Here is a 13,575-nt window from a genome sequence, read left to right as displayed (position 1 = left end):
AGAGTGTGCCATGACAAGGAAAGGAGGAACCTGACCCTTAACAGAATAAGCCTGAACCACAGTCTATCTGATCCATCTGGAAATGGTCGCAGCAGGAGCAGCCAGCCCCTTGCGAGGTCTATCCGTGAGGACAAATAGTGAGTCTGATTCCCTAAAGGACTCTGGAACTGCCAGATACACCCTTATTGCCACAACCACATCCAGGGAGTGCAAGGCAACTTCCTTAGGATGCTTAGGCTTGGGACACAGGAAGGGCAACACAATGTTTCATTCAGATGAATGTCAGAGATGACCTTCGGAAGGTACGACGGACATGGACACAGAACCACCTTATCCCTGTGAACCACCAGGTAAGGTAAATGACAAACAACACTGCCAGTTCAGACACCCTGAGCGCCGAAGTAATGGCCACCTTCTGAGACAACGTAAGCAGGTGAATCTCCCGAATATTTTCAAAGGGAGGCCTCTGGAGAACGGACAACACCAAATTGAGGTCCCACGTGGCAATGGAGACCGCACTGGAGAAAATTATGCACCAAGGAGTGTGTGGCCAACGGGTGTTGAAAGAAAACTGCCAAGGCCGAGACCTGGCCCTCGATGGTACTCAAGGCCAGGCGCTGCACAACCCCTCGTCGAAAGAAAGCCAAGATCCGAGCCACTGAAAAGGAATGAGGGGAACCCGGAGGGATTCATAAAAATGCAATGTTCGTCTTCCATGTATTATGGTAAATCTTCCTAGCTTTTAACAGTGTAGGAAGTCAGACAACCCTCTGTCCTTCAGCACCTGGCTTTCAACAACCAAGCCATCAAATCCAGAGACTGTAAAGCAGGATGGAAGATAGGTACATCAGATCTTCCCTGAGAGGGGGTCTCCAAGGAGCACTGGCGACCAGCCGTACCAGATCGCAGTACCAAGACTGGCAAGGCCAGTCTTGAGCCACTAGGATGACCGGAAATTCCTTCTGGCTTGATCCTGTAAAAGAAAAAAATGCCAGGACCAGAGAATCCCTTCAAAGAACTAGGTCCTTACTCCTGACTAGGCAGAATAAAACTGAATACCTATAGCAAGACGTGGGAGTATACCCCCAGGGACTGCCCCATGGGAATTGTTCAAGCTTTTCCTGTGCCTAGTGTCCTACTCCTGTAGGGTCCTGTAGGGGCAGTATAACCCTACAGTCAAGATGATGAAGAGCTGTGTCCGTCAATGGACGAGAGAAAAGGAGATCGATTTTATTTGGGTACAACATCGCACGAGCACGCAACTGTAAGTTAAAGTAACACAGTGCCATATCGCAAAAAATTACCTGGTCATTAGGGGGTAAAAGCTTCCAGAGCTGAAGTGGTTAAGCTTGAATACATCCAGGCAGGCAAATGTAAAAAAAAAAAAATTTTAGCATATGCTGTACTGTTGTTTTTTTTCTTAAAGTGGAACTTTAGTCAGAAAGTTAGATTCTGCTAGATCACTTCAGGCCGGCCCCTTTTGCAGGTAAAGTCTTGTAAAACATAACAAAAAAAAAAAGTGTCTATACTGCTGACCCCTGGAAGATCTACCCCCCGTTCATGACCAGAGCATTTTTTCCTATACTGCACTGCGTACCTTAAACTGACAATTGTACGGTCATGCAATGCTGCAAATAAATAAAACTTATGTTATTTTTTTCCTACAAATAGAGCTTTTTTTTGGTGGTATTTGATCACCACTGGGTTTTTTTTTTTGCACTCTAAAAAAAATGACCAACATTTTTTACTTTCTGCTTTAAAACATATCCAATAACAATTTTTTTAGGAATCAAATGTCTTCATAAATTTAGGCCAATATCTGTTTTACTACATATTTTTGGTAAAAAAAATTCCAATAAGTCTACATTGATTGGTTTGCGCAAAAGTTAAAGCGTCTACACACTATGGTATATATACACTGGAATTTTTATTTGTTGTTATACTAGTAATGGTGGCGATCAGCGACTTATAGCGAGACTGCCATACTGCCGCAGACAATCTGACACTTTGTGGGAACCAGTGGCACCAATACAGTGATCAGTGCTAAAAATATACACTGTCACTGTACTGACACTGGCTGGGAAGATGTTAAACATTTTGGGCGATCAAAGAGTTAAATGTGTGCCTAACCAGTGTTCGTGTGTGTACTATGTGGTGTTTTTATTAAAGGATGTGCTGGATTTTATTCCCAGCTTTGCAGGAAACAAAACTCAGTACATCCCCGCTGACAGGACAGAGCTCTGCCTTGTTTACATAACTGGTGGCGGCGGTCATCAATTTGCCAGAACCTGCTGACTAATCACAGCACAAGCAGCGCACAAGCCCCCTAACCCGAAATAGGAGAATCCGCATAGGAGAGCCACTTTGCTGCAGTATAACGGCGTTATGTGGTCAGGCAAGTAGTTATAATTCAGCAATACACTATTTCATCCTGCTCTGGACATGTTCAGTTGCTCTCCATTTTAGGCATTTTAGGCTGGGTTCACACTATTGTGAATTGAATGAGGGTTTTCCAGCATCTAATTTGCATGTCAGGAGATTGGGACTGGCTCTCTATGGAGCCGGTTTACATATCTCTGGAGCGGCTCCAGAGCAAATTGCACAGGAGTCCTGTGTGTCTTCTGGCCCATTTCAGGTCCAAATTCAGCCAAAAATTCGGACTGTAATAGGACCTGAAACAGTGAACAGGGACGCACGGGACCCATGCTGTGAGCTGCTCCGTGCAGCATTGTGAATCCAGCCGTAAGGCACTGCTGAATTTATAGAGGTCGATCTGCTGACAACCTCAAAGTAGAATTAAACCCTCCTATCCTTTACAGCCAAGGAAGCTGCTTCTGTCTGATCTGCAACTGCCAAGGTGCTGCACATGTGATCAGTTATGACACCAGCCATTTGATGGTTTGAACGTTTGGTTAAAGTTCGCAATCCCGGCATTCCAGGAATGTAACTGTTTTTTGAAACCATTAAATCAATGGGTTTAGTTCAGCTTTACGATTTACTGCTGCTCAGGGGCTCTGGGCATCAGAAAAATGTCAGCCTCCAGCAAGAAAAAACAGGAGCAATGCTGAAGGCAATTTACAGCACACACTAATTTCGGTAGCATAATTATTAATGTAGAATATTTCTTGCTAAATTGATAGATTGTTATGGGTAAAATTCTGCTTTAACATGCATACCTGTATTCAAAGGCAGAGCAACATTTATGAAAGTGGTCCAAATAGTATTTCCATCTACCTCATGTATATTCCTTAGTTCTTACAGGACTCTACTCAGATTTATCTGCCCCAAACAGCCTTCAAATCACCAAATATAACCTCAATAAAAAAGCATTTTGTAAGAAACTGCTAATGCTGGTCATAAACCAGACGATTTTATGCAACCATTTTCAAGCAACTATTAACCGCAAAACATTTCGCAGGTCAAAACAACCTACCAACAACTGTTTTGTTCAGATTAGTAGAAACTATTGCTGGTTGATTGTCCTCATCTCTGCAGTCTATTTTGCAGTGACAAAATGATTGTACATTCCCCCCAGTAAAGCAAAAACCACCCTCGTCAGATTAAACCAATATAGCAGATAGCTATATAAAACAGCTAGTAGCATCTAAGAGTGATAACTAGTATTGACATCTTCCTCTCTTGTGATGACTTTTACACATTGGAACCACTTTAAGTGCATGAATTATGATATAGAAAATTTAAAATTATAGGCTACAGAAATAAAAATACATGAGACATCAGATTTCACACCAAAGAAAAAACTACCTTAAATGTACGAGCTTCAGAGTTTCTGAGAGTAACAGTCTGAGCAAGTAGACTTCTCCAGCCCATGGGGTCCTCTTTGTAAGACAACTGTCCAGCACGAAGCTTGACATACAAAACACCATCCTTACAAAGGATAAACCTAACAGGGGAAGATAAGAGACATAAAAAAGTTGGTTTGAGCGGTTACATTTGCAAACTGGACATCCACTTGTTAGTAATTGAATATTATCTGGCAAGAGTAATTCTCTCTGCCATACAAGTCCATTAACATATGGGGGCGTATACAAGTATGGTTGCCGTGCAGCCAATCCCAGTACGAAGTCGTAATGACGAAATGAGTTGGTACGTGGCTGCACGGCAATCGAAAGGGACTTCTTACGCAGCACCGGAAGTGACGTTCCGGCAGGAAGTAAACATTGGTCGGGTGAGTCATGGAGTTTTATGTACTGGGTCCGCTGTGGCCATGATTTGCTGGCTTCTTGGCACTTTACCATGTGGTAGGTATTGCTTTATTATATGTAAGTGCAATACCTGTGGGTATTTTCACATTTTTATAAATACATTTTATCAAACATTATTGCACTGTTGGCGTTTCCTTCTTTGTTTCATATTCACAGGAGTTCTATACTCACCTCTAAAATTTAAGAACGCTGTTGGATTATCCACAACCCTGAGGGGTACAAATCCATATTGCTAAGCATGAGAGTGTGAGGCAAATATTGCTGGTATGTGTATGTCATATGGGGAAGCGGTGACATGTTTTGCACATGGTGTGGTGTGGAGACGACCCAATTACCAACATTTGATTCTTCACAAACTGATATATGCACATATTCAGCCATGGATATGTTCACTTTGGACATTATATGATTATTTGCACTTCATTACCACTGGGTGTTATTTATTGTAGTATTTATCATTTATTTACCTTTACTTTCTATTTGTTGGTAGATTTGTAAAATTGTTACCTAAATCAGTCCTATAAGGCCCCGTTCACATAGCAGCGACGCTACTTCCCGGGGCGACCTCCGAGGTCTCGGCGCGCTGCTCGCCCCGCGACCTCGGAGCGGCCGGCACGGACTTCATAACATTGAAGTCTATGACGGTCGCCTCCAGGTCGCCCCAAAGAAGCTCCGGACCCTTTTTCTAAGTCGGAGCGACTTGTGTCGCTCCTATTAGAACGGGTCCGCAGCTTCCCTATGGAAGGCGACTTACGGAGACCTGTGAGGCGACCAGGTCGCCTCACAGGTCGCCCCAGTGTGAACGGGGACTTAATCAACCTGCCCATACTGTATGTATGCCTTTAGGGGTTCTGTTTTGTTGCATTGTAAATAAGTTTTATTGTTGAAAATAAAACAGCAGATGTTAGATATATCTAAACAAAAATTATTTATTCATGAAGCATTAGTACTATTTTAAAAACACACATATTTCTTTCAAATTATTCTTCAAATTACGTACTTCAGATGTTGCGTTCCTTTTCGTAAATCGATAACAATCTCCCAGTAGCGTGGACCCTTCACTTTTATCTAGCAGTAAAAGGAAATGTGAAAAAATCTAATATGCAACGTGCAGAGGAGACAGATGAAAATATTAATAATGCAATATCCTGCTGTTCAATTCAGTTGAATTCCCTTTTGCCTAAGCTAACCACAGAATGGAGGGCCATCTTAGCACAATGGATATCACAAAATGCTGTTTACTTTCAGAGAACTAGTCACAACTGGGCTTATGCAAGAATCAGAGCTCAAACACATCAGATGCGATTTAATTAGGCCTGATGCCTTTTATTAAAGCAGGCAAACTAAAATTGCGATTGAAAACCCACTGCAGTATTGTGTGCAAACAAAGATACAGTGGAGATGACTCGCTGTGCATTTTGAAAATATCTTGTATGTTGAATTTTTTGGTGTGTTTACCTGCATGTCCATTTAACCACCTCAATACTGGGCACTTTCACCCCCTTCCTTCCCAGACCAATTTTCAGCCTTCGGTACTCTCGCACTTTGAATGACAATGCTACACTGTACCCAAATGACATTTTTATCATTTTGTTTGCACAAATAGAGCTTTCTTTTGGTGGTATTTTATTCACCGCTGGGATTTTTACTTTTTGTGATATAAGCAAAAAAATAACGAACATTTTTAAAAAAAAAAAAAAAAACAATATTTTCTACTTTCTGTTATAAAAGAAATCCAATAAAATCAAATTTTGTCATAAAATTAGGCCAGAATGTATTCTGCTACATGTCTTTGGTAAAAAAAAAAATCCCAATAAGTGTATGATAATAGGTTTGTGTGAAAGGTATAGAGCCTACAAGCTAGGCTATGTATCATTGAAAATTGATCAATCCTGATGTACTAATTACCTATCTCATTGCTTGAGGCCCTAAAATGTGAGGGCAGTACAAATACCCCCCAAATGACCCCTTTTTGTAAAGATGACAGTCCAAGGTATTTAGTAAGAGGCATCCTGAGTTTTTGAAGTTGAAATTTTTTTTGCCCACGATAGTTTGGGTAATGAAAACATTTTTTTTTCCTACAAAATTGTCATATTAACAAGTTATTTCTTTCAAATGGCATAGATAAACTTTTTTTTTTTTTTTTTTAGATTAAACAATTACACCCTAAAATATATTCTGCTACTTCTCCTGAGTATGGCGATACCACATGTGTGGGACTTTTCCACAGCCTCGCCACATACAGAGGCCCAAAATGCAGGGAGCACCGTCAGGTGTTCTAAAGGCATAAATTACACATTTCATTTCCTGAGTACCTATCACATTTTTGAAGGCCCTGAAGCACCAGGACAATAGAATTACCCAAAAATGACCCCATTTTGGAAAGAAAATACCCCAACGTATATTCTACAGGGCATAATGAGTCTTTTGAACATGTCATTATTTTCCACAAGTTTATGGAAAACGTTGAAAGAAAATTAAAACCTATTTTTTTTTTTACACAGTTGTCAATTTATAAGAAATTTATAACATATAGCATGTACATAGAAAAAATGACACCCCAAAATGCATTCTGCTACTCCTCATGAATATGGCGATACCACATGTGTGAGACATTTACGTAGCCCGGCCACATACAGAGGTCCAACATGCAGGGAGCACCGTCAGAGGTTCTAGGAGCATAAATTACACATTTCATTTCGTGAGTACCCATCACATTTGTGAAGGCCCTGGGTCATTTTTAGCCACATAGACAGATGTGTGCAAATGATTCCTGGGACAGATGCGTGACAGATGTTGATCACTGGGATGACAGATGTGACAGATGACAGATGTGGCAGATGTGCACCAGATTACAGACAGATGTGCGCCAGATGTGGCAGATAATGTGTGACAGATGATCACGGAAAAATGTGTCAGATGATCATGGACAGATGTGCCAGATGTTTATCACTGGGATGAAAGATGTGGCAGATGTGCGCCGGATGATCACGACAGAAGTGGCAGATTGATCCCTGGGATGAAAGATGTGGTAGATGTGCGCCGGATGATCACGGACAGAAGTGGCAGATGTGCGCCAGATGCGGCAGATGATCATGGCCAGATGTGCACCAGATGTGGCAGATGATCACGGACAGATGTTCCAGATGTGCACCATATGATCACAGACAGATGTGGCAGATGTGCGCCAGATGTGGTAAATGTGTACCAGATCAAGGACTGATGTGCGACAGAGGATCACGGACAGATGTGTGAGATGATGTGCGCCAGGTGTGCACCAGTTGATCAGACAGATGTGGAAGATGTTTACTAGGATAAAATATTTTATTGGGACAGATGTAGGACATGCGTGGGACAGATGTGGGACATGTGTGGGACAGGTGTTTTTACTGCAGGACACTGGGGACAGCAATCCGATCCACTTCTCCTCTGACAGAGGCTGTCAGTGAGGAGAAGGAGAGCAGATCTCATCTGGCAGCCAGGGGTCAGTTTGTATACAGCACTTTTTCTGCTTTTTTACTCACTTGTTACCCAGATAAGTGAGTAAAAAGCAGTAAAAATGCTGTATACTCACTGATCCCTGGCTGGCAGCTGAGATCTGCTCTCCTTCTCCTCACTGATAGCCTCTGTCAGAGGAGAAGCAAAGCCAATCACCGTTAGAACGGCTTTGTTGACATCACATGAAGGCTGTGATTGAACACAGCCATCGTGTGATCAGGAGGGCCAATCAGAGAGCCCTCCTGCCGAGCGGAGATGCTCTGTGTCCTAGGGACACAGACACATCGGGATCGCGCCAATGCGCGTGCATGCAGCGGCGCGATCGCCGATCCTCAGAAGGAGGAAGCTCCCACCCGGCCGTATATGTGCAGTGTCTGGGTGGGAGGTGGTTAAACACTTTACCTCTGGAAGGTTTTACCCCCTTCATGACCAGACCATTTTTTGCAATTCATTTTTTTTTTTTTACACAAAAAGAGCTTTCTTTTGGTGGTATTTGATCACCACTGGGTTTTTTTTATTATTTAAATGAAAAAAAGACCCATATTTTCTAATTTCTGTTATAAAACATATCCAATAAAAAGAAAAAAAAACATTTAATTTCTTTAAAAAATGGAGGCCAAACTGTATTCTGCTACATGTCTAGTAAAAAAAAAACAAAAAAAAACAATAAGTGTATAATAATTGGTTTGTGTGAAAATTATAGCGGCTACAAACTATGGTATATATATACTGGAATTTATGCAGCGTTAGACCCTATACTGTAATGGGAGTGATACTTATCGTGTGACTGTGACAGGGTGGCTGGCAATCTGTGACTGTGACAGGGTGGCTGGCAATCTGCCACTAACAGACGCCATCTAGGAGGGTCACTGACACTAATGTAGCTAGTGACACTAAAACAGTGATAATAATGTACACTGTCACTGTACTAATGACACTGGCTTGGAAGGAGTTAAAGTGTAACTAAAGGCCACACTTTTTGTTTTGGATAGAGTGGAGATGGATTGGGACACCTATCATTTTTTATTGCTGTCTGTGTCCCTGTTAAGGAGATTCATCCTCTATTTGTCCTGGTTACCATTATCATTGAAAATGAAAGTAAAAGAAAATCCCCAAATTTTGGGTTGTCCCCAGAATAGAAATAGAGGGAAAATGTTGCAATGGGGACACGAGTTCTGATGATTTGGGGGTCCCCAAGGAATTTGTTAATTTGCAGGGATTTCCTCTCACTTCCTGTTTGGCTATGTACCAGCAAGTGAAGGGAAATGTCAGCATTGGGACACGACAGGGGTTACTACCCTCTGTTGCTCTATACAAAATGCAAAAAAAAAAAGTAACCAAAAAATTGTGTAGCGCTAACATTAACAGTGTTGATCATAAAAATATGAATACATCAAAAATATTAGTATTAATAAAACAAACATTTTTTTTTTTTAAAATGTTGCCTATAGTTTTACTTTAACATTTAGGGGCAATCAATGGGTTAACTGTGTGTCTAACAATGTGTAATGTGTGCTGCTTTCACTAAATAATCTGGCCATTTTTTTAGCCAGATCGCTATTCCCTGTACACAGACACAGAACTCTGCGTGTGATTGGACACACCCGACCGCTGACTTCTTCCAAAATCACTGGCTGAAATCAGCTGCTAAACTCATGCTGTGTCCAATCACAGCACGTGTCAGCAGGGGGTGCACCGCCAAACCTGGAAGAATAAGCCGACTTGCAGGAACGTGATCATGCCTGGACCTGCCGTCCGCTCACAATCTGTTTAGTGTGAGTGATCGGTAGGTGGTTAATAGAGACCTTTATACAGTGCATCCGGAAAGTATTCACATCGCTTCACTTTTTCCACATTTTTTTATGTTATACTTTTATTGCAAAATTGATTATTCCAAAATTGATTAAATGTATTATTTTCCTCAAAATTCTGCAAACAATCCCCTATAATGACAACGTAAATGATGAATTTTCCCACTAATCGCTATCGCTCAGTTCTTCAAGTAACTCCATTTCGCTGTTGCGGTTTTCCAGTTCGCCTGGTTACGACTAAGCGGACGTTTATCCGTGAAACGCGTCAACTACTATGCGTTCATCTCTTGTCTCTGACTGTATTATGGATACACTTTGAATTGATTTTATCTTTTGGATACGAATAAAACAGATTTTATATTTTTCACCTTCAAGTTGGAGTGCGGCTATTTCTCTCTATACATTGCGGTTTTCCAGTTCGTCTAAAATCGCTTTTGCACAAAAAGAACGCTTTTTGGACGTTCTCAATTTTCCAGAAACTGGAAAACCACAGGCAGTGCACTGGAAAAGTCACCAGGTGAAATCCTGTGGTGAAATGTCATGATACAGTGTAATCCATTAGAATCACAGCTTTGTATCAGGTCATTTAGTGTATTTACATTTTTGAAATTGCCGCCAGTTCCACCCCCCCTGCATCGCAAACCTCGCAGGGAAGGGAAACGGAAGACAGGTGCCGGCAGCTGCTGAGCACACAGCGGGAGGACGGCGGGGGAGGACAGCGGGAGGACTGCCGGGGAGGCAGCGGGAGGACAGCGGGGAATCGCAGGGGAAGGTAAGTTTTAAAATGTACAGAACAGATTTCCGTGCAAAGTAATGGTACCGCTTTTAGCACCTAAAATCTGAAATAATCATACCGCCAGGGAGATTAATAGTTATGTACAGTTTTTTGGTGCAAAGCACTCGTGACCTGCGCTCGGAGTGGTGTGAACTTTAGTCCACCTTATTAAGGTATTAAAGGTATTTCTGTAGCTGTGGACACGTCAACCCAGGAAAAATGCTACGGCCTTGCTGCCCCTTACACGACCAGGGAAGTCTGGAAACACTGCAACAACAAACAAAAACAAGGGCGCACCGGCCTAGTGCATTATCATTTAGATGGTTTATTTAAAAAATAGGATTAAAAATACTCACAAATGAGTTCTTGTTAAAAGCATGTCACAAAAGGAACGCAGTCCTCAGTAAAGGTATCAGAGGAGGAGTAGTCCCTTAGATTCTTGAAGGCTAACGCGTTTCGAGGCCTAGCCTCTTCCTCAGAGCCTGAGGAAGAGGCTAGGCCTCGAAACGCGTTAGCATTCAAGAATCTAAGGGACTACTCATCCTCGGATACCTTTACTGAGGACTGCGTTCCTTTTGTGACATGCTTTTAACAAGAACTCATTTGTGAGTATTTTTAATCCTATTTTTTAAATAAACCATCTAAATGATAAAGCACTAGGCCGGTGCACCCTTGTTTTTGTTTGTTGTTGCAGATTAATAGTAAGCCCCCATTCACACTAGGGCGACTCACGAGGCGACTTGTGTCGCCCCAGGTCGCTTGACATGACCAAACCAATGTAAATGAATCAGTGCCGTCTTAATTGCCGCTATTAAGGTCGCTCCGACTTCAGAAAAGGGTCCTGTACTACTTTCAGGCGACCAGTGATCCGACCTGTCCCATATACTTCAATGGGAGTCGCCTCCTTATCTTAATTGAAGCGACCTGTAATCCGACTTGTCATCCGACTTTGCTAAAAAATGGTAGTGAACAAGAAAAGAGCATAATTTTCTTGCAGGCATTAGCGGTCATTTTTTTAGGCAGGCATGTCATTTTTTGGATTTCGTTTCTGGGGGGTCTAAAAAGTGTCCCTGTCAAGTTTCAGCTCTGTAGCATGTCCAGAACCCCTAAAAAAAAATAATTTTTCTTTTAATTTTTTGTAGTGTCTTACCAGCTGTCTTTTTTTCTTGCAGGCATTTAGCGGGCATTTTTTTTAGGCAGGCATGTCATTTTTTGGATTTCGTTTCTGGGGGGTCTAAAAAGTGTCCCTGTCAAGTTTCAGCTCTGTAGCATGTCCAGAACCCCTAAAAAAAATAATTTTTCTTTTAATTTTTTGTAGTGTTTTACCAGCTGTCTTTTATTCTTGCAGGCATTTAGCGGGCATTTTTTTAGGCAGGCATGTCATTTTTTTGTATTTAGTGTCTGGGGGTCTAAAAAGTGTACCTGTCAATTTTCAGCTCTGTAGCATGTCCAGAACCCCTAAAAAACAGCATTTTTACTATATTTTCAGGGATACGGCTTCTCTGCGGCTGGCTTTTTTTCTTGCAGGCATTTAGCGGGCATTTTTTTAGGCAGGCATGTCATTTTCTGGATTTAGTGTCTGGGGGGGTCAAAAAAGTGTCCCTGTCAAGTTTCAGCTATGTAGCATGTCCAGAACCCCTAAAAAAAAATCATTTTTCTTATAATTTTTTGTAGTGTCTTACCAGCTGTCTTTTTTTCTTGCAGGCATTTTTTTAGGCAGGCATGTCATTTTTTTGTATTTAGTGTCTGGGGGGTCTAAGTGTACCTGTCAATTTTCAGCTCTGTGATTGGCCAAATAAAAAGTTGCCTCGCGATTAGGTCGCGTCAAAGTCGCGCTAAGTCGCGCCAAAGTCGCGTCAAAGTCGCGCCAAAGTCGCGTCAAAGTCGCGTCAAAATCGCGTCAAAATCGCGCTGGAAGCGACGCTACTTTAGTGGTAGCGGCAGTGTGAACCAGCACTTATGTACGTTATTGTTTTTATTTTGAATAAATTTGCAAAGATTTTAAACAAACTTCTTTCATTATGTCATTATGGGGTATTGTTTGTAGAATGTTGAGGAAAACAATGAATTTAATACATTTTTAATAAGACTGTCACATAACAAAATGTGGAAATAGTGAAGCACTGTGAATACTTTCCGGATGCATTGTAACTGCACTGAAATACAATTAAAAAACACATAGAAAGGAGGCTAATTTACCAAAGGATTTGAGATTCTTCCAACAAGAAAAATATGTGAGGATTCACTTCAGTTATCTGAACACGTAGAAAAAAAATACTGTGCTTGCTTCTTTCATCTGCACATGACCGGATAATTAAATATTTGCACATTTACAATATTTTGAAACCAGATATTCAGACTCTTGAGCAGTCATGACTGGCTCTCTCTACAATACAAAAAAATGTTGCGACTCATAGTATTGGTACATGCAGAGCATTCCGCATAGTAATCCTGGGATACACACAGTGAGCACAAAGAAATCATGATGCTAATTAACAATTCTCTATTAGACTTAATGCATCATAAATTGCACAGCATAGCACTTTAAGAACCCTTTATACTGTTACAGTATATAGTGCATTGGCATATTTTGAGCCCCAATTAAGATTCTTGTAGAAAGCTTTCCAATTCAGCTTTAGATTTTTAGTAGTCAAACAAAAAACATGATAAGCTTGGTGAGCTTTGAGATGTAAAAATATGTATGCTCCAGAAAATCTTAGCAGCTGTGTAGAAATGGTTAAGGAATGTGCCCACTAACAGCCTGCATATTTGCATAAAAGCTCTGCTTTCCCCAAGGAACAATAGGCCCCATCCATAGAGAAGCCCCCTCTGTTCCTCTCTTAACTTCTGGACGGGAAGGTTTTACCCCCCTTAATGACCAGGCCATTTTTTGCGATTCGGCACTGCGTTATTTTAACAGACAATTGTGTGGTTGTGTGACTCTGTACCCAAATAAAAATTTTCCCCCCACAAATAGAGCTTTTTTATTTGGTGGTATTTGATCACCTGTGTGATTTTTATTTTTTGCGCTATAAACAAAAAAAGAGCGACAATTCTGAAAAAAAAAAAAAAAAACCAACAATATTTTTCACATTCTGCTACATAACATTCCCAATAAAATGTAAAAATCTAATTTTTTCATAATTTTAGGCCAATTTGCATTCTGCTACATATTTTTGGTAAAAGAAAAGAATCCCAATAAGCGTACCGTATTTTGATTGGTTTGCGCAAAAGTTATCGTATCTACAAACTAGGGGAAATATTT

The 13,575-nt window shown here is 41.1% G+C and overlaps 1 protein-coding gene across 1 annotated transcript in view; it reads right to left on the bottom strand.

The window, feature by feature from the left end:
- Positions 1–13,575, bottom strand: part of ANAPC1 (anaphase promoting complex subunit 1) — a 239,017-nt gene that overhangs the window by 63,104 nt on the left and 162,338 nt on the right. The window contains exons 41-42 of the mRNA XM_082251927.1: positions 5,227–5,294; positions 3,766–3,904 (exon numbers count right to left, since the gene is read on the bottom strand). Of these exons, the coding sequence (XP_082108053.1) occupies positions 3,766–3,904; positions 5,227–5,294 (207 nt within the window). The remainder of the gene's footprint in view (positions 1–3,765; positions 3,905–5,226; positions 5,295–13,575) is intronic.

Source organism: Pelophylax lessonae (assembly GCF_965119305.1).
Source record: "Pelophylax lessonae genome assembly, chromosome: 3".
NCBI classification, from domain to species: domain Eukaryota; kingdom Metazoa; phylum Chordata; class Amphibia; order Anura; family Ranidae; genus Pelophylax; species Pelophylax lessonae.
This window is presented reverse-complemented; position numbering and strand designations above follow the sequence as displayed.